At 52.9% G+C, this 20,342-nt stretch overlaps 4 protein-coding genes across 4 annotated transcripts; 2 read left to right on the forward strand and 2 right to left on the reverse strand.

Moving 5' to 3' along the window:
• Positions 1-2,779: 2,779 nt before the first annotated feature.
• CkaCkLH20_02404 (major facilitator superfamily transporter) lies at positions 2,780-4,551 on the forward strand (the record flags this gene model as incomplete). The annotated part of the gene is made up of 6 exons (XM_038885123.1): positions 2,780-2,871; positions 2,923-3,050; positions 3,098-3,357; positions 3,409-3,471; positions 3,599-4,273; positions 4,327-4,551. 6 exons carry the CDS (start codon positions 2,780-2,782, stop codon positions 4,549-4,551), a joined length of 1,443 nt encoding a protein of 480 aa, XP_038749911.1.
• A 186-nt stretch (positions 4,552-4,737) lies between these two features.
• Positions 4,738-6,946, reverse strand: CkaCkLH20_02405 (copper amine oxidase; the record flags this gene model as incomplete). The annotated part of the gene is made up of 4 exons (XM_038885124.1): positions 4,738-5,117; positions 5,173-5,653; positions 5,718-6,605; positions 6,662-6,946. 4 exons carry the CDS (start codon positions 6,944-6,946, stop codon positions 4,738-4,740), a joined length of 2,034 nt encoding a protein of 677 aa, XP_038749912.1.
• Positions 6,947-8,508: 1,562 nt separating this feature from the next.
• Positions 8,509-9,543, forward strand: CkaCkLH20_02406 (uncharacterized protein; the record flags this gene model as incomplete). The annotated part of the gene is made up of 2 exons (XM_038885125.1): positions 8,509-8,742; positions 8,794-9,543. 2 exons carry the CDS (start codon positions 8,509-8,511, stop codon positions 9,541-9,543), a joined length of 984 nt encoding a protein of 327 aa, XP_038749913.1.
• Positions 9,544-12,368: 2,825 nt separating this feature from the next.
• Positions 12,369-13,088, reverse strand: CkaCkLH20_02407 (putative CFEM domain-containing protein; the record flags this gene model as incomplete). The annotated part of the gene is made up of 2 exons (XM_038885126.1): positions 12,369-12,682; positions 12,815-13,088. The coding sequence occupies 2 exons, from the start codon at positions 13,086-13,088 to the stop codon at positions 12,369-12,371; spliced, it is 588 nt and encodes a 195-aa protein (XP_038749914.1).
• Between the last annotated feature and the right edge of the window lie 7,254 nt (positions 13,089-20,342).

Here is a 20,342-nt window from a genome sequence, read left to right on the forward strand (position 1 = left end):
CGTCGGGCACCAAATATGGCGCGGCCAGTCTGTCGGCGTGCCCATTGCCCAACCAGGCGACACGGCGCAGCGGCAGAAGCAGATTCTTGGTCCCTTAGCAGCGGCAGTGATAAGACCCGGCATGGGCTTTCGTGCTTCGTAGGAGCCCTCGATTGATTGAGCTTCTCCACCGTCAAAGCAACTTTGGGTGCCCGATGGCGGCCCTATTGGACGACTGAGGACGATTTGTGCCGGGGTGCTCCTATTTCTGGGAGTCGTGTTTCTGTGGCATTATGCTTGTGACTTTGGCATTGTCCTTTTCTGCGAGGTTTGTCAATTCCAAACCGATTCCAATCGGCTGCTGCAGGGCTGAAATGCACGTCATGACTCTGTTGGTGATGGAATTAGAATTGTTGGTGTTTTGTTGTTTTGGAATTCGCAAATTGGAAAGACTGCGCCTGCCGTGCCGAGAAGACGAGAAGCCCTGAGGCAGTGAGAGGGAGGGGATGCGTACCAAAATGCCGAGGTGCGTTATCTGCTCGCTTAGATGCTTAGGTAATCCAGATAAGAGCTCGAACCGCTGAGTGGGTCGTCCTCCTCTCCTCCGCTGGGTCTTTCCTTTGTCACCCGGCTTCTCGACCGGACTCCCGGCCGAAGCAAACATCGTTTGGCTCTCGTGTCAAACTTTTGAAACAAAGTCTTCTTCGACTGGTTCGACCGAAAGAGTCGGGGATTCCTTTCAGAGCACCGCTCGAGTCACGCAGCTCAATCTTTGAAGCACACAAGAAGAGTCTTGTCACCACGTTGGTCTGCCGACAGAAACACCAAACCAACGCCCTCGAATCAGCTGAACGCGACACGAACACTAGCACGATCCGTTGGCTTGGTATTCAGTTTCTTCGGGACTATGAAATACCTGAGTTCATCGAGGAAATCGACAAATGCCGTCTATCAGCGAACCGTTCCACGACCCCAGCTCGATAGACAACGCGGGCCGCTTCCACGTGCTACCGCCGTTAAGCTTGCCTGATTCCGGATGGAACCGTTCCCTCAATCCTTTTCTACTTCGGCTCTCCATGCCTCCCAACATTCCGAGTTTCCGACGTATGGCATTCCGAGCTGGACTCATGCATTCCTCAGCACCACAGCGGATGGTCTTGGGTTGACTGCTGTCAATCGTGAGGCGTTGTTCTGCCTGTGGACGAAAGTACTTGGGGCGCCGAATCCTTGCGAACCACCACGGTCGAGCATCCAAATCGGTATCGAGGCTGCCACACCAGGCTGTCACACCGGTATGGGGCTGTTGCGAGAGTCCATCTCAACTCCTCGTTCAACATGTTGAGCGGATCAGATTGCGATGGGAATCATGCTGTTGATATTCCTCAATCCACCTGCGGCGACAGCTGTTGGGTCGAATATCCCGGCTCTCGGACCCAGCCGCTGCCGAGATTCAGACACCGCAGGCGGCGGCAGAGAGGAGATCCAGAAGCGGGAAACCCGGTCGACGGAGGAGGAGCTCCATAAGTTGGGGAGTTTCTGGCAAGAAGGCCAAGGACCTGCGCCACGTCGGACGCCAAATACCATGCGGGAAAGCCTACCATCTATGAATCGACATCATCCTGATGGCGACCAGCACTTTGAATGCCCAGGTCCACTAGGATTATTGTTAGTGGGATCAAGACGCGTCGACTTGGACGCAGATTCACCATCAAGTCGTGTCGGCGTGTTTGCTTGCCACGGTCTTAATCCTGAAGAAGGTAGCCGTCAGCGGTCTCATTGGATGGCAAGGCCAATATCAGCCTGGTTCCCCTTGCATCGACGGCAACGGCTGCAACCAAGACTGCAATCCTGAACCATCCCATCGGATGAAGGCACAAGACCGAGAGCTGACAGACACCGGTTGCCGAAGTCGACTGCCGATATTCAATCCCGAGTCGAAACAGGAATAGAGCTCAGTCAACGTCCCTCCCCAGTTGCGCCGAGTCGAGCTTATTGCTTGATGCCAACGCGACCCATCTTCAGTAGAGGGCCTCAAGTTGAGCACATCTCGAGAGGTCTCAGCTTCTCTTTGCAGACCTGCAGCTCTGGCATACTGCATAGCATGCTCATCAGGGCCGCTAGGGTAGCTCGGTCAAATAATGGGCGAAGTGACGTTTGCCACATCATCCAAAGCACTGCTCCATCAACCACGCTCGCGTAAACAAATTACCGGCATGATATCGCATCTAATGAACATCTACGCTTCCTCCCATCCCTGAAACCAGCGACGTTGCAGCGGTCTAGGCGGATCTTTGCCCTCCTCTCCGCGTCATCCGCAAAATCGCCGTCCTAACTGGCCAACCACCCACGTCCGACGTGGGAGAGAAATGGCATCCGACAACAAGGGATCTCTCGTGGGCCAAATGCGATGCGTTCGGATTGGTCTAAGTCTTGGTACCGTCTTCCGAGCTGGTTTCCGATGCAATAGATAATGCAAGCCTCTCGGCCTGGTGGATGTTTACCCCGCGTTATGTGTGGGAGAGGCCGTCCGGGGTGCGCCATGACGCCTCCACCCCCCGAAATCCGGGGGAAAACGACAAGGGTCGTGATGAGGTAGAAATATCGGCGGCCTGCGAGATCCTCGCATGGACCCTGAACCAGATTCCTCGCTGAGTCGTGGTCCTGGTAGTTGTCTCACTGTTATTAACGTCAACACCAACGGGCATTCTTAAACTCCCAAAGTCCCGTTCGCTGGCTCTGCCTTTTGTCCCGACGAATTTTGCTCATCAGGGTCTTCAGACACTGCTGTAACACCGTCAAAATGAGCAACGACAAGCCAGTTGTCGAGAATATCGACAATATCAACACCGACATGGCTCACAGGCCATCTTCGGAGGTCAAGGACCCAGAGAAGTAAGTCAACTCGCCAGCAAATGAGAATGCGCACTAACACCATCGCGAAAGGAGCACACCCGAGGCCTTCCTCTACGACCCAACAGTTGAGCGTCGCCTACGGCTCAAGATCGACTTCGCAATCGTGCCCACCGTCAGCCTGCTCTACCTCTTCTGTTTCATCGACAGAGCCAACATCGGTTCGATCCTCGGCCTGCCACTCGCCCTGCCTAGCTAACACATCTAGGCAACGCCCGTATCGCCGGCCTCGAGAAAGATCTTGGCATGACTGGCTACGACTACAATGGCACCCTTTCCGTCTTTTACATTTCCTACATCATCTTCGAAATCCCGTCAAACATTCTCTGCAAGATCATGGGTCCTGGCTGGTTCATCCCTCTCATCACGGTCCTTTTCGGCATCTGCTCCGTCGGCACCGCCTTCGTCCACACCGTCCCCCAAACCATGGCTATCCGATTCTTGCTAGGCATATTCGAAGCCGGAATGGTAATGCTCCTTCCCTTGCGCAATTGCACATGCTAAGTGGGTCAACTCCAGATGCCCGGAATTGCATATTACCTCTCGCGCTGGTATCGCCGCGCCGAGCTCGCCTTTCGCCTGGTAAGTGATCCAAATGTCCCCCAAGCCTCACGAGCGCTCAATTAACGGGAAATTTTCGTCCTTGTACATTGTAATGGCACCCCTCGCGGGCGCGGTAGGCGGGTTGTTGGCTTCAGCTATTCTGAAGCTCCCCGGCTTCGGTAGCGTCCATTCCTGGCGCATGATCTTCGCCATCGAGGGAATCATCACCATCGGGCTTGGTCTCATCGGCTTCTTCACCCTTACGGACCGCCCCGCCTCCGCGAAGTGGCTCACCGAGGCCGAAAAGGAACTCGCCGAATCCCGCGTCCGCTCCGAGCGCGTCGGCCAGTCCCAGGTCCTCGACAAAATTGACACCCTCAAACTCCGCCGCGGCATCCTATGCCCGATCACCCTGTCCACCTCTTTCGTCTTTCTCCTGAACAACGTGACGGTCCAGGGCTTGGCCTTTTTCCTCCCCACGATCGTCAGGGGCATCTATCCTAACTCGTCAGTCGAGCGCCAACAGCTGTACACGGTCCCGCCGTACGTCGTGGGTGCCTTCTTCACAGTCCTCTTGCCACTGCTCAGCTGGCGCCTCGACCGTCGACAGATCTTCTTCATCATGTCCGCACCCTTGGCGATGGTCGGCTATATCATGTTCCTGGCGAGCAAGTCCCTCCAAGTCCGCTACGGCGCAACCTTCCTCATCACCTCGGCCGTCTTCGCCCTGGGAGCCTTGACGAATGCGCAAGCGTCGGCGAACGTCGTTTCCGACACGGCAAGAAGCTCCGCGATTGGAACGAACGTCATGTTTGGAAACATCGGAGGCCTCATCAGCACCGTTAGTATTCATCGATGCAATCAGATGAAAAAGCTGTACTAACAAATAGGTAGTGGGCTTTCCTGCCCTGGGATGGGCCGAACTATCCGATCGGCAACGGTCTTAACTTGGCGACTTGCACCACGATCCTGATTACTTCGACGGTGACGTTGTGGTGGATGAAGAGAGATAACCGTCGTCGCGAGGGCTTGATCGTGGAGGATGAGCTGAGAGGGATGACGCCGGAGGATGAGGGCGAACTGGACTGGAAGCACCCGTCGTTCAGATGGAGACCATAGATGACGAATTCGCAGTTCGCCGTAAGGCAGTGCCACGTGTAGTTCATCTCGTCTCATCTACTCACACAACATCAGAAGTCCTCCATTTGAAGTGTTCATCTAATAACATTTTCATTTCAACAAGCATCATGTGCAACTATTTACAAGAAAATGGTATCCAAAACCACCCATCATTATCCATTCTATCTACAACTTGCTCTTACCGGCGCAGCACGAGGAAGACTCCTCCTCGAAGGCAAGCTTGCTGACCTTGTCCGTCGCATCCAGCACGCCCTTGCCGGCGGCGACCTGGCTCGGCGTGCTGGCGTAGCTCGGCGGGACGTCCATGACCGGGTTGTTCTTGAAGAAGTTGCGCGGGCGCAGGAGCAGCGTGATCGGCTCGACGGGCATGATGGGGAAGTCCTCGGGCGCCGGGATGTGCGTGACGCCAAAGGTGTGCCAGAAGACGATGTCCTCCTGCTCGACGGGCTCGGAGCCGTCGCCGATCCACTCCGGGATGCCGGCGGACGGCTCGCCCGAGGTCTGGGGCACGTGGCGGCCCGCGGGCCAGAGCTCGTCGTCGCGGTCTGTGGGGTTTCTGTTAGTATGTGAAGAAGTTGGGATTCGGGAGAAAAGACGTACACTTTGTGACCATGACCGCGTGCCTGGCGAAGCCGGCGCGCTTCCACACCAGCGAGCCCTCCTTGGGCAGCAGACCGGGCACCTCCCTGCTGACGAGCTTGTAGGAGGCGGGCTTGCCGCTGTAGGGGTGGATCTTCTCGGTGTTGCAGATCTCCCAGGTGCGGCTGGTGGCGCCGTTGTAGTCGGTGAGGGACCTGCCGGTGGTGTCGAGCTTGGTCTTCGTGGCGCCGAAGGCGTTGCCGTAGTAGTTCTCGGGGGAGCCGACGGGGGCGTCGGAGGGGACGGCGTCGACCATGAAGACGGTGTTGCGGGGCCCGTCGACGTTGGGGTCGATGCGCAGGCAGAAGAGGTGCTGGTGGTTGTGGGCGTTGACGCCCGGGTAGACCTGGGTGCCCCAGCCCTTGGTGTCCTCGCCGGGGTTCATGCTGTAGGTGTTGAGGATGCCGGTGAGCTTGATCTCGGGCTGGATCGTGCCGTCTTGCTGTGAGGCTGTTAGTCTCGGCTGCCATCAGAGCAGAGAGAAAGGGAGTCGGGGAATGACTTACGTGGAAGATCCATTGCACGGCGTACTCGTAGTTGGCGGCGGTGAAGATTTGCTGGATGATGAGCTTGCGTCCGCGGGTGACGATGACGGAGTCGTCGCGGAAGTCGGTGTGCTTGAAGAGAATACCGCTGTCCTCCTCGTGGATGCAGATGGCGTTCTTGATGGTCCTCACGCCGCCGTTGCGCGTGGGGAACTCGGCATCCAGGTAATGGATCTCGCCCTTGCAGTCGCAGCCGAGGGACAGGCTGTTGGTCATGTAGCCGGCGCCGTACTCGCCGAGGTCGAAGGCGTGCTTGCGCTGGTGGGGGTGCTCGGGGTTTCCGTAGGGGACGACCATCTCGGCCAGCGAGAGGCGGTAGAAGATGGGGCGGACGTTGCCCTTGTCGTTGTAGGTGATGTTGCTGAGGACGATGCCCTCGCGGTAGTTGAAGCCGATGTGGAACTTCCAGTTCTGCCACTCGAGCTCGCGGCCGGCCATCTTGAAGCTGACGCCCTGGGGCTGGGTGATGTTGATGGGCTTGAGGTCGCGGCGGTAGCCGCCCTGCTTCTGGATGGCGGCCGGGTGGTAGTCGACGGGGGCCGTCTTGTTGAGGGGCCGGCGGACGTTGGGGATGTCGATGGCGATGATGGCCTGCTTGTCGGCGTCGTAGATGGGGCAGAAGTCGAGCGGGTACTGGTACTGGCAGGTGTCCGGGTCCGGGCGGTAGTACATGAGGGCCTGCTGGAGGCGTATGGTGTTGCCGTGGCGCTCGTCGTAGCCGATCGTCCACGGGTCGCAGTAGACCTTGTGCATGTCGGAGCGGGGGATGCCGGAGATTTCGCATTGCTCGATGACCTTGGGGTCGGTGCGGGCGATGTGCTCGACGAGTTGGAGTTCCTCCATTGTGATCTGGCCGGGTTTGTCAGAGGGAAGTCAATTGAAGGGAGGAGAGAGAAGTGACTGACGATGGGCTGGACGCCTTGCATGAGCTCCCACTTTGTGATTTGGCCGGAGGCGAGATCAACGAAGCCATCGTAGACCTTTCCGCCCTTTGCGATCACGACGACGTCTGCGACGCGGCGCGGGAGTGGTGTTGCGGAGGGCGAGGCGAGCCATGCTGTCAACTCGGCCTTGCGCGGCTCGTGGAGGGAGACAACGTTGAAGAAGACCTCGCCGTGCGCCTTGGTGACGACTGCGATGGCCCTCTCGATCTCCGCGGAGGAGAGGGGGTCCAGAGGGTGTGGTGCCATATTGTGTGTTGTGATGTGTGTATGTGTGTCGCGGTCTTCCTGGTCAATTGACTTGGTGTAGGAAATCAACACGAATGACTGAGGACTGAGTACGGCTCCAATTGAGGGACGGCGAGCTCGAGATAAAGCTTATATCCACGAGCGCGACCACAGCTTCATGTGGCCCAGACTGAGGCCCCCTCACCGAAGCTGGGATCGATACGCGACTCGTCCCGCCACGGACAGCCGGATCTGGTAATTCACCCATCTGATACTCGGGAGAGCTACAGATTCCAATGACCAAAGGCACTGTAAGCCGAAAGGAATCGATAAGGTCATTGGAGAAGAGATCGGGTGGAGATTGGAGAAGGGGTCTCTTTCTTTGGTCGGGAGTCTGATAAGAGCTTCTCAGCAGAAAGAGCTTGGGGAGTCCCGGTCGCAGGGCGATGGTCTCATTCGTTTGGCCAGATAGGGATCGTCTCGAACACGTCGTGCATTGCCGCGCCTCCAGGCAATTGGCCAGTCATTCTGGCCATAGCAGAAAAGAAGACCAGGGAGCTCCAGGTTAGCTTAAGCGCAGCGCGGGGAGACGACACAGAGATGGCAAGAAAACAGGTGAGTTGGTGGGGGGAAAGACGAGACGAAGGGCTGGATGGGGAAATGCTACACGATAAGCTCCCGGGTATCTTATCGCGGGTGGGGTATCACGACCCCACCCGCCGGGACCGGAGCGCGCGGTCTGCTACGGCATTTTGCGGGGCTGATCGGGACAAGGATCGGAACCGGTCTCGCTCGCGCCTCGTCGTGTAGAGTTTCCTATTTGGGCCTTAGGGCGGCTTCAGTGCTGCTTGTTGAACGGTTTACCTAACACCAAGACTTACCAGCGGTCTCGATAGGAGTTGGGAGAAGCAATAGTCCTGGCTTAGACAGGCTAACGCAGTGATAGCATTAGCGAGAGGCGACCATGAGATGATATAATGACTGGGCGTATTGCTCTTCTTTAAGTTTTAGATAACCAGCAGGACAAATCTTGCATCATCTTGGTAGCTAGCGTCGTGATGCTGCAAGTTGGCTAATGATGATTTCTCATGGCAATCTGCAATCGTAATGGCCGAATTGCTGTCGGCGTTAAGAAATCGCAAGTAATGATGGATGACGTCAGCAGAAAAATTGCGGGAACGCGGACTGTTTCTTTACGCGCCGAACACCATCAGCCACACCGTCCGACCTCCAATTTGACCTCCATCTACCCATGCCTAGCATCAGCCTCAATCAGATCTTGCCCATCATTGGAGAAGCTGCTTTCTTCGGCCTGATATCTTGACCTCCAAGGCTCAATTGCAAGTTGAGTCACAAGTAGTGAAGAGTCATTGAGGCAGCACTGCGTCGCAACATAAACTCCACGCTCGTCCATCCGCGTGCTCCTACTTCCGACTTACACCGTTGATAACCAGACGACCGAAGCTTCCAGATAGGCGGCAGCTGCAACTTTCATATCAGATCTGCTCCGAACACCCCACACAACCCATCTCACCTACAGCGGGTAACCACGAGGCGACCCGGGGTCCTCGTCCAAGCTAAACATGGCAAAGCCTTCCCCGGCTTTCGCGACCCCCCTGCCGCAATCCTCCCGGTCCGAGGTGCTTGAATGGCAGTTCCCGAAGCCCCATCAGTACACCTTGGTCGGCAAGTCCCGCGCAGCATGGCATACCAGCTTCGTCATCCCCCAGCTCAACATGCTCCTCGACGCCGGCCTGGTCGTCAACGACTCTCGCCCGAAGCACATTTTCCTCACTCACGGACATACAGACCACTGTGTAAGTGAATCCTCTTAGAAAGATAATTCATAATCGCTAATAGCTTAACAGCTGCTCGCTCCCGCCTTCACAAAGCGTGAAGACCCACCAGACATCGTCTGCCCCGTCGAGATGAAGAAGGCCTTTGACAACTTCGTCCTCGCCAAAACACTGCTCAACCGCGGCGGGATGTTCACGAGTGATGACGCTCAGTCTGTAGGACTCGAGCTGGATGGCAAGGGCGTCGACGAGGAGGGCCGAACGGAGGGAGAAAGAGCCTTCCTTCGCACTCACACCACCATCGCAGTCAAGCATGGCGATGAAGTCCCGCTTCGTAAAGTGAAGGGCATGACCGCCACGGTCTTCAAGTGCGACCACAACGTCCCGAGCGTGGGATACCTTTTCTCGACGACCAATCACAAGCTGAAGCCAGAGTACACATCCCTCGCAGGCCCGGAAATCAAGAAACTGCGTCAGTCAGGTGTTGAGATCACGGCGCCTGTTACGACACCCATCTTTGCATTCCTTGGTGATACGACTGCTTCAGTGTTGGCTTCTGAGCCTGAGTGGTTGAAACAGGGGGTTTCCGTGGTCATCACGGAATGTAGTTTTCTGTATGATGAGCACGACGCGCAGGCCGAGAAGACAAAACATACGAAATGGAAAGACCTAGAGAAGGTGGTGCGGAAATGGCCGAAGACGACTTTTGTTCTCATTCACTTCAGCATGCGGTACAGCAACAAGGACATTGTGGAGTTCTTCAATGGATTGGAAGATCCGCCGAAGAATATCGTTGTATGGGCTGATGGGCAACCAGAGTAGAGCCAACGAGTATATGCATTGAAGAGGGTTTGATATAAAAGCATCAATAGAACTACAGGTCATATGTAAAGGTCAAAGAAAAGCTATACGCCTAGACTCTTTACTACTGTTGTAGGTGCAGTGCCAATGATCGAAGCTCACACGAACTCGTCTGACAGATAGACCCTTGACGTACCCATGTAGGTACCATACATATGTAATGCGGGTACGCGCAAGTCTAGGCACAGGGCAGAATCTCAAGTTGCTGACACAAGTGATTGGTCGTGGGCTGGCCAATGGGTGGCGGTGAGGCGGCATCGAAATCAGGCTACCTATAGAAACGCCTCCGCGACTTGCGCATTTGCGTCAAGTCGACATGATGCGGGGTATAATCGTAGTGACTACAAAACACGAGGCATTTCACCCTTCCTATGGAATGCAAGGGTGCACGTGTTTAGTCTCTCCCCCGTCATTCACAGTATCTTCACCATGGACCTCGCGTACCAGCAAGGCGATCCATATCTCTGTCACTTACAAAAGTCTCTGGGTTCAAGTGAGTCGGATGATTCTGACTACGAACAAGGCAACCACTTCCCCTCCTGCCTGCCCCCAGAAACCGAGATACAGAAGTTTGAACCGCTGCCCGAAATTCAGGTGGGAAACCTGGTCGATTTCAGCTTCGATACACTCTTCAGAAGTCTTTTGGAGAAACATGACATCGACATCGGAACGGATCCAAGCCAGCGTCCTGTTTGGACCAATGACGGCGCGGTCGATTCCGCAAAGCAGAATTCGACTGCTTCTTCAGTGCCTCCAGCAGTACTAGAGGTATCCGAATTGGAAAACACGATCAAAGAAGAGTATGAACCGAACTTTGGCAACCAAGCCCAGCAGACCGATAGACGTCGTCAAGACCAAAGATCCTCTTCCGCCAACGAGTTTTCATTGCCCTCAAGATCCTCAACATCCATGAGGCCTGAGGAAACCGACATGGAAACAGATGCACCAATGATCGCCCGTGCACAAGCCCAGGCACCAGGAAATAGGCCACTGGGACGTTTCGGCCGGTTAGTTGAATATCAGCTGGGCATCTTGGAAGTACAGCAAACAGGGGCAGGTTCTCCTCATAATCCAAGAAACGACCAGCGCGCTGAAATAGGAGGACCTGGGGATCGAAGTGTGGGTGGACGAAGGAAAGCCAAAAGGCTTCGCCCTGAAGTCGATGACTATGACGATTCCGGCGAGGCCCCAGACCGGGACGGCCCCGATTCGGATTCCCGAAAGAACGACACGCATGAAAGGCTGAGGATCGCCTGTCCGTTTATGAAGCGGTTTCCAGCAGAGTTCTTGACTCGGAGAACGTGTGTTGGTCCCGGTTTTGATGGCATGCATAGGATGAAGTAAGCCTCGAGCGACCAATACCTAACATGGGCCGTACATGCAAGTTAACGTCTCATTTCAAGGGAGCACCTCAAGCGAAAGCATTTTAGAGAACATACTTGCCAACGATGTGGCTCGTATTACGACTCAAACCGTCTCTTACAAGATCATCTTAGATCGCCTGAACCGTGTAGACTACGTGAAGTGTCCACGGACATCGGCTTCATGACCCAACTTCAATGGGATGACATCAATAAGAAACGACAGGGAAGCAAAACTCCCATTCTTGAAAGATGGAGGGAGATATATGTCATTGTTTTCCCGGACGCTGACGAGTCTTGCATACCAAGCCCATGTGAGTACATGTAACAGCCAAAATATGGCAATTACCTATTTGTTCAAACGAACATCAGCTTACCTCCGTTACAAGACTTTGAAACAGCGGAAACCACGGATCGGCCAACGACACTGATAGATCCTAAAGCATACGAGACCTTCATGATGGAGCACTTGCCTTCAAGAATCATTATGAAATTGACGAAAGAATTCGAGATTATGTCAAGCGAGGCAAAAGAAAGGCTTGCAAATATTGTGCAAGAGGAGTCGTTGGGTACTTTAAAAACCTTCGTGCTACTAAAGGGTGCCAACAGCTTAAACGACTTGAGCAGTGCGTGTCTCCCGGCTTTTGATACTACGTCCTTCGACGATAGCATCTTCAAGGACGTTGAAATGTATGGTAGCGGGGATCAGTTCGACTACAGTCACCCTTTCCTGGGTGAAGATGAGTGGGAATCCAGCAGAGGAAAGGAGCCGCAGCCTTCAGATTCTGGGTACGGGTCACTCCTTTGATTAAGTATTGGTAGAGGGGGTGTACGGAATGTTGCGGAAATGATAGATACCCATTATCTGCATAGAATACGGAATTCGCATAGAATTGAGTTTTATTAAGCGTAGTGTGCAACTTGAAAGGAGCGAGACTGCATCAGTGCAGATGAGGTAAAATCTACAGACGCATAAATGTCTGAAGCAATTTCGACTGATCGAAGTGTGCTTTCTATATAATTAGGATTAAACAACTAACCCGTGTCCCCGGCGAACCCGTCAAAACGTCTCGTCAGCTGCCATCCTACTCTTCCACATCTTGACGCCGTTTGTCCTTTGACCTCCTCCTATGGCGATCAGGAACGCGGCAGTGAATGGAGGTTTGATGATATAGAGGGAAATTCCCACATTGAACCCTTTCTGAGGAGATGGAACAGTTCAGTCGTTCGCGGGGGTTCGTTGGTTGAAGAAGAGTCTGGCTGAGTATGTAGGTCGCCGGCCTCTGGGTATATCCGTCTGTAAATCATGGTTCAAATAATTCCGTAACTTTCTGTGAATCGAGAAGCCTCTTCAGTTTCTGTGAAGCTGGGTGTGCCGTGAGTGGCGGTCTCGGTCACGCCAATCGAGCCCTCCATCCCTCATCTTTAAGACATGAGTGTCGCGAGTATTGTCGCACCAACGGCGACGGAGAGAAGGCCAAATTGCGATGCCGACTGACGGCCGGCCGCATTGACCGGAGATGAGGTTGAGATTGGGCCGACCGTGGGAGGCGGGTTCCAGGGGTTTCCACCACCGCCTTGAGTCGCCGAAGCAGAAGAACCTCCTGCACCGCCCGAGCCCGAAGGGCTGACGGTTGCTGTCGCCATCGTCGAGCCGATGCCAGAAGGCGACGAGATGCCCGAGACCATAGATCCGGAGACTGTTCCGACAGCAGCACCTGCGCCGGCACAACCACAGACTTTGCAGCGTTAGTATTAAAGTACAGGAGATGGATTGGTTTGGATGTCGTCCTCGTATATTCCGAAAGAAGACCAATAACGCAGGATAACACGATGATTGATTTGAAGACCCAAGAAAATGAGCGACTTACCAGAGGAAGCACCGTTGATAACAGCCTGGAACGACGCAGCAGGACAACCTGTTGCCACACAAGGCTCAATGGCAGCATAGAGTGCCGCCTCCTTCCCACATTGGCATCCAAAGTCGAGGCTATCGCAGCCGACGAAAGACGCGCCTTCGAGGAAACAGCTTTGCGCGCAAGAAGGGATCGCGGTGACGGCCACGCTCGCACAGTTTTCCGCGGCGGCCGCACCGCTCGCCAGCACTAGCACGCCGGCGACGAGACCAACAACGTTCTTCATCATGATGTCTCTTTGTCTTCGATCCCAAGAAGAGGTCGTTAAGCGATTGTGATTGGGACTGGATTGGGAGATGGTGAAACGAGAGATGCTTCAAGGGGTCGTTGTCAACTTGAAGATACAGCGTCCAATTCGTTCGTGGGAGGAGACTGGGGGAGCTGGATGCATGCAGGAGTAGAATGGTGACAAGCTTTTCTTCGAATGGATAGAAGAGGGTAGGACTGGGAACGGGGAGCTCAAGGGTAGTCACGTTATTTTGTTTGCTTGGGTCAATGTTTGGACATGACTAGAGCTGGGCGATTCGAGCTTGTCGACGCTCTCAGCTGCTCATTCGCAGCCGCCTGTCTGCTAGCTTCCTCGGGGACGACCATCTTTCTCCTCTCTCAAAGTCGACTTTCACATGTGGTTCCCAGCCGACGGCTCTTCGGCATGAGGTCATGCTAATACGGACACATTGGGAATATCATCACTAATACGACGCGGGTGGAGGGATGTCACCCACACCCACCCACACACAACCAAAATTGGACCGACGTTTCTCTATCGCGCCCAGCCATTTCCGCCCAGTCCGCTTTCCCCCGCAGTTACCCCGGGCTGCCGGGGTCGGGCTTGCTTTCCGATACGGGGCAAGACGCGGGGGAAGCGACAGGGATGGCCGAGGAGGGTATGGCGCTGATCTTGGACCTGGAGCTACCGCAGGTGCGTTCTTGTTAAGCTTTTTGGGCGGGAACGAATCGTTTGTCTGATGTGGGTGTTGGACGGACGAGCTGTTGGACGCTGCTCATGTCGGGCGAAAAGACGCATCGAGCTATTCAGGCCGGGATGGTGCGTGAAAGGGAGGGGGACACAACCCTGGCGATGTGATTTGCTGTGCAGGTGATAGGATGGCTGAATCCCTCTTGAATGAACCGAGGCTGGGCACGAGCACGCGACGAACATTTGATCATGTTCTTGTTGGGTTTCCAGCTCGTATTGAATCTCGGTGGTGGTGGCACTGCTCGACGGCGGGTTGAACGATGTCTCACAGAGGCGGGCCAATCAATATTCTAGAAGCTCTCTCGCCTTAAGTCAGCTTACAGCTCTGGGTCTACTCACCGGTAGATTGGTTTAGCTGATCGGTGCTAGTGTTAGTCGTCGAAGAGGCTTGATGGTTGGTGCCAGTCAATTGGGTAATCCAACGAGGTCCTAGTCGTCTCTCGCAAAACACTACGCTAGTGTCCAGTGATCCTCATCGTCTCTAATCCATCGATTGGATAACAGGCCGATATCAAGAGCAAACATGATTCAGTTCTTTGATCCACAATCCTCAAAACACACGCAAGCAACATCCCTTCAGACCTTTGTGGCTTGAAACGTCGTTTACGTGGTGGTTCATCTCATGCTCAATTGCCCCAACTCGTTTTTGAGCGATTTTCACAGATACGCAGAACCCTGCTCAGAGAGGTTCAAAGTTCCTTGTTTATCGAATTTTTCTAATTGCAAAGTGGTTCTTCATATTAAACTCAGATTCAATGGCGCCATCAAGCACGACTATTCGACAACTAGCTGGAGTCTCTGGAATGCTTCATGACGACTCCCTCGCTGTTTATCATGTAACATTAGCCAAGTAGTTGCAACATAGTACCGAGGTATGCCATTGAGTCTGAAACACAAAGATCAGTCGATCTATTTTGCGGTGAATCTCGAACGCTTATGGACTTGTCGGCGTTGATAGCTTCGTGGATCTGCACGACATACGCGAGCCCATAACAACTGATGTCTCCCTTACCCTTGTCCTGCTTCCGGCTACCGTGCTTAGTGTAGAACAGCTCGTACAGAATCCAGTGCTCCGCGGTGACCAGACTCTCAAAGTGATTGAACTTGCCGTCATTGAATTCCCTGCGGAATCCGTCCTCTATCCTTTGTGCCTGCTCAGGTAGACGTGTCTTCTCCACCTATTATTTGTCGACGGTTGGCCATTGGCGCTTGCCTCAGGTCTCGCAGAGGTACTTGCAGACATCAACATTACCCTCGCGGTTCCACTCGTTAATGTTGTCGTTTGTCCGTTTCTTGGTTTTGTCGATCCATGTTTCGAATTGAGCTGTGATCCCTAGACCGTCTACTTCGGCGTTGGATGGAGGGATTGGAATCTCTGTAGCGGGCGACCTTGGGACACTTGGTATGAGTCTTATTGGTATGCTCTATCGTCTGTACCAAAAGGAGATTATAGAGGGAATTGCTGTCAGCGCAATAGCCGTGAAGGGAGCCATAGTCGTAAACAGCCTGGTGAAGACCGTCTTAGCAACCAGCCGGACGCGCACAAGAATAACGACAGCTGGCAGCTGCCCAACATTCACGGATGCTGTTCTGGTAAGTTAATTATCTATGGAACTTACACAGATCCATACTAATTGCGTGTCCAGACCAGCCGCGATGCGGATCCAAGGAATGCTAAAAGACGAAGGGAAAGAAGACGCCGGTTCTCTTCATCTCCATCAGGGGGCCCAGCGAAGTTTATGACAGGGTGATACCTTAGGAGCCTTTCAATATACAGCCAAATCTGCTGGGAAAGGCTGAACAGGGACCCTATGACGGCTGTGACTGCAGCCATCATGTTCTTCAGCTCATGAGCTTCCCAGACAATAAGCCGCAGACCATCTTCGATTGAACTCACGATAGCCTTCCGGAAGAGATTCCTGTATTCCCTCCCGTTACGGGAAATGCATACTGCAGTTCCGGCAAGGAAGGTTTGGAGAAGAAGCTCTTTAAAAGGTGCGAGAGTTTCTTCCTTGCATTGAGTCCTTTGGTCTTATCCTGACGTGATAGTACTAGACTGGCGTCAGATTTCTGGTATACGTAGACAGTTTTCATGCTGGATCATGGCGTTGATCGATCTTACCAACATTATCTTCAACCGTCAGCTGGTCAGGTTACGGTGGATGGTGAAATGTGAAAATACTTGCGAGCTGATTTTCATCAACGGCTTTGGAGACAACTCAGACTGTAGGTTACAACTTTTGACTGCAAAAACTTGACATGAATAGTTGACAGGCTCGCCCTAGGACAATAAAGTTTCGAAATATGGCTTCAGAACCCTCGAGTGTGGGAAAGCATCCTTCGCGATCAAGATCCCGACAACGTGCCCAAAGCCGCATGATCCAATGACGAAAGCCCGGTCTACAAAGCTACCGTCGGTGGCCCCAACGCATCCAAGTCAACCCTTTATGGCGATTTCTGCAACCGGTTGAAAAGCGGGGAGATCATTCCCACATCGGCGATGTACGCCTATGGATACGAATTCATCCTCTCAACCACTTCACACGCAAGCACGGGATGTAGAGAGAGTGACTGCGATCAGGCATTCGGCACTATAATGGATAAGTGCGAGAAAAAACGTCAAAACTCAGATATGCTGTCGACTAAGGGCTGGTTTGACGCCGGTTGCATAGTCTATAGCTACGATCCGTCGAATTCTATTGAACCCTCCACCGAACACGTCGATCTGTAACAAGGATTCTGACTGTATCAAATGGATATGCGATGGTGGTAAGAAGGCTTTCTGCATCAGCACGAAGTTGGGAGACCCTCTTACGAAGTACTGCTCTTGCTCGAGACGGCATTCCGTCCACGCTGTTGGAGGCTTGCATCCAGGAGAAAAAGCCTTGCATGTTCAGCGATAAGTTCATCCAAGTTTGTGATTACGTTTCAATCCCCCTGGCCGTGTTCATTATCTATAGCTTTAGCCGCCCTGCCCGGTCGTCGTGCAGCTCATAGTATTGCAAACATGCATGCAAAGGCTGCAAGTTGCGGGTTTGACTGCAAACCTGAGCCACTCAGATTGCCCCTACTACGCTTGAAGACGCATTAAATGTTGCGAGGTGGATACGGTTCATCATTTAGGAAAACGAGTCGCAACAGGCCCTTGTAAACCAAGACTGTAGCTGCAAGAACGACCAACGAGAAGCAGCACCAACAGGTGATGGATTAGAAGACTGCGGGGTTGTTCTGCTGTCGTAATATGTTATTTGATCCCTTCATATCCTCGCCTCTCCTCTTCTTTCACGTTAGTAGAATCAATCATCTTAAGTCCTGTCACTTGGGTGGAAGTACCCAAACCGATTCAACTGGTACAAATACAACACAGGTATAGTAGATTTCACATTATTCGCAGAAGATCAATCAGCTAATTCGTTGGAAAGTCGGAAGGCCTTTGCGTCCCAGCGATCTAGAATGAATGCAGCAGTTGGAAATGACTTCGCGGCGGAGCCTTATGGACACATAGCCATCGACGACGACGATGGCGTTCAATCAGTACGTGTCTTCGACTTCGTACATTGGAATTTTTGACTTGACTGAACTGCTGATAGGACGGTGCCTCTACCATCGACGACAGAATGTAAATAGGGAGTAGACCCTAAGATGGCTTGGGCTTGACGTAATGAGCTAACATCTCGCATTTGTAGCTCTTCATACACTGCATCTCTGTCATCCTCCGTTCTTGACTACCCCACCGAGCACGGTCGTCGATACCATTCCTTCCGACCTGGTGGTATGTTTTGTCTTTGGCCCCAGGCCAGCTGTTTTTATCGATTCTGTTCTGACGGTGTTGTTAAGCTTACATTCTTCCAAATGACGAGGTACGTTCTAACTTCCAGCACCTCACAGCTTGACTAACTCGTCATGACTTTCTAGAGTGAGTTGGAGCGGCTCGACTTCTGCCATACCTTGCTAGTGAAGACAATCGGAGACAGGCTGTTTCTCGCTCCGGTTCAACCGGCGAAGACTCAAAGAATCCTTGACGTCGGCACGGGAACTGGTATTTGTTAGTCGCCTATACCCTGATAGTAGTGACTCTACTTCGAGGATGTATTGCTAAAATATTCAGGGGCCATTCAAATCAGCGATTTATTTCCCAATGCGGAGGTACGTCTTGAATTTGCTGTTCATCAGCCAAAGAAACCACTTTGCTGACGGAGCAGATCCTCGGCAATGATCTTAGTGCTATCCAACCATCTTGGTATTACCAGTGAAACTGGTCAAAGAAGTTTGAGCTGACTCTGATGTAGGGTTCTGCCCAATGTGAAGTTCGAGATCGACGACGTTGAAAGTGAATGGGTTGGTGAGAAATACGACTTCATCTTCAGTCGTTACATGTGTGGGTCAATTGCAGACTGGCCGACATATGTAAAGCGTGTCTATGAGTAGGACAATATGCCTTGATTCCCTCTGCAAGAGTTTCAATACTGAACAACCACCCAGGAACCTGAACCCCGGCGGTTGGGCAGAGTTTCAAGACTGGAGCTTCATGATCTACTCAGATGATGACTCGATCAAAGACACTGAGCTCCTGCGCTGGGTGAACCTTTTCATGGATGCTTGCAACGCTTCAGGTCGGGATGGACAGGTTGGCCCCAAGCTGAAAACCTTGGTGCGAGACCATACCGGTCTGACCAATGTCCAACATCACCAGTACAAGATCCCAGCCGGCCCGTGGGCAAAGGATCCACATCTCAAAGACATCGGGATGTGTGAGCTTATCCAATTACTGGATGGGTTGGAGGGTTTCTCCCTGAGACTGCTGTGTGGGGCTCTTGGGTGGACGAAGGAAGAAGTTCTTGTCCTCCTGTCTGGGGTGCGCAAAGACTTGAAGAACCCCAAGATTTACGCCTGGCTGTACTAGTAAGTCCTCAGTTGGTTCCAGTGTCCGCGCAAGTATGTTAGAACCATTCTCACATATGCATTCCCAGCAACGTTGTCTATGGCCAGAAACCCGAGGAAGGGGAACCTTGAACGCCCACAGTCCAGACAGGAAGAAGTATTCGTCGCGTGGCATGATCAGTTTGAGAACATAGATTCCCTAGTTTCGAGCTAATTGATTCAAATTCTCTTCATTTCGGGTGTATTATTTCGAATTATCGGGCTTATGTTATCATATGCTGCATGCATGACGCATCTCAATCACAGCTTCGTCTTCTTTTCAACTACCATCGACCCTTTATCAAGCGCTCCAGCAAAGCTCACTGTCCGGGTGGATTGACTCGGTGCCATCTGAAAACTACTTCGTCTCCAAGCCGCTCTCGTAGTATCTTCAGAATCTTGTTGAGGATGTGATGTCTAGTTTTCGTGTGGCCTCCTGTACCCGCAGTTGGAGTCTCGGCATTTGCCCCGGCGCATGGTCTTCCATGGACTCTTCATAGGTATCTGGGGACTGGCATATAGACCCGGATGATTCATTTCCGGCCTCTAACTCTGAGGGCACAGAAATCCATATCGCCGACGATTGCCGTTTCTCATCAGATCGCTGAGAGAACTGTAGCGACTTGGAGCAAGCTGCTGAACCCTTCGCTTCGGCCTTGTGTATGGATGGAGGTGCTGCAAGAGAACCTTCCTTCAGTGTAGAATGAAGCGACCTGATGGTGCTTTCGTTGACATCAGATGCTTGCGGGTTCCTTGACAGACCATCTCTATGGCTGGGGAACAGTCGTAGTCGTTCATGATGCAGTGATGACATCTCGTTCTGGCCCATACTATCGGGATTGGTATGCACTGCTATGAACAACCGTCAGTTCAAGTAACCAACAAAGCCATACGCAGGGATTATGGTTCCAGTTACCTTCTGTTTGTCTCTCTGGCATTGCCTGCAGCAAGGATATTGTCGAGCTCACGCATCCAAGGACATGTCTCAAGCTGCTTTTTGCTTTTCCTCAGAAGATGGATTCGGCGAAGATGGTCTTTGTGAGCCAGTTGGTTTCGTCAGTATCATCTTTTCGCTGGTATGAGGGCACGAGTGCTGGGTTGATATGGCACATAAATGAAATTTCCTACCTGGGAGGCGCGGCTTCCGGTACTGGAGAATCTCGGGGGGAGCGAGGGCACGCGCATACCTGTGGTCCATCATTTTCTTCGCTTCGGCGCTCAGAATCAAATACCAAGCCACACTTTTTGCAGACTCGGCGAAACCTGATATGGACTTGCCCGGACATGCTGTTATGCCGGCTGGCCCTCTTCAAGGACGTACGTAGCTTTCAGTTGCATGGAGACTATTTTATTCAACTTCATCCTAGGCTTGGCATGTCTACATTCTCAGTCATATACTGACGATTGAACAGGTCAGGACAGTTGGCCTCACCCGGGGCTCTCAACTATTTTGGGCCATTGACATGAAGTCACAATAAGATTACCGGACCATCACGGGCCCGAGATGCGGGTGAACTGAGGCTCTACGGACGTTTTGACGGCGCGTAAGAAAACAAAAGAACCTGGATGTTTCTCAATTCGGCC

Source organism: Colletotrichum karsti (genome assembly GCF_011947395.1).
Source record: "Colletotrichum karsti strain CkLH20 chromosome Unknown Scaffold5, whole genome shotgun sequence".
NCBI lineage: Eukaryota > Fungi > Ascomycota > Sordariomycetes > Glomerellales > Glomerellaceae > Colletotrichum > Colletotrichum karsti.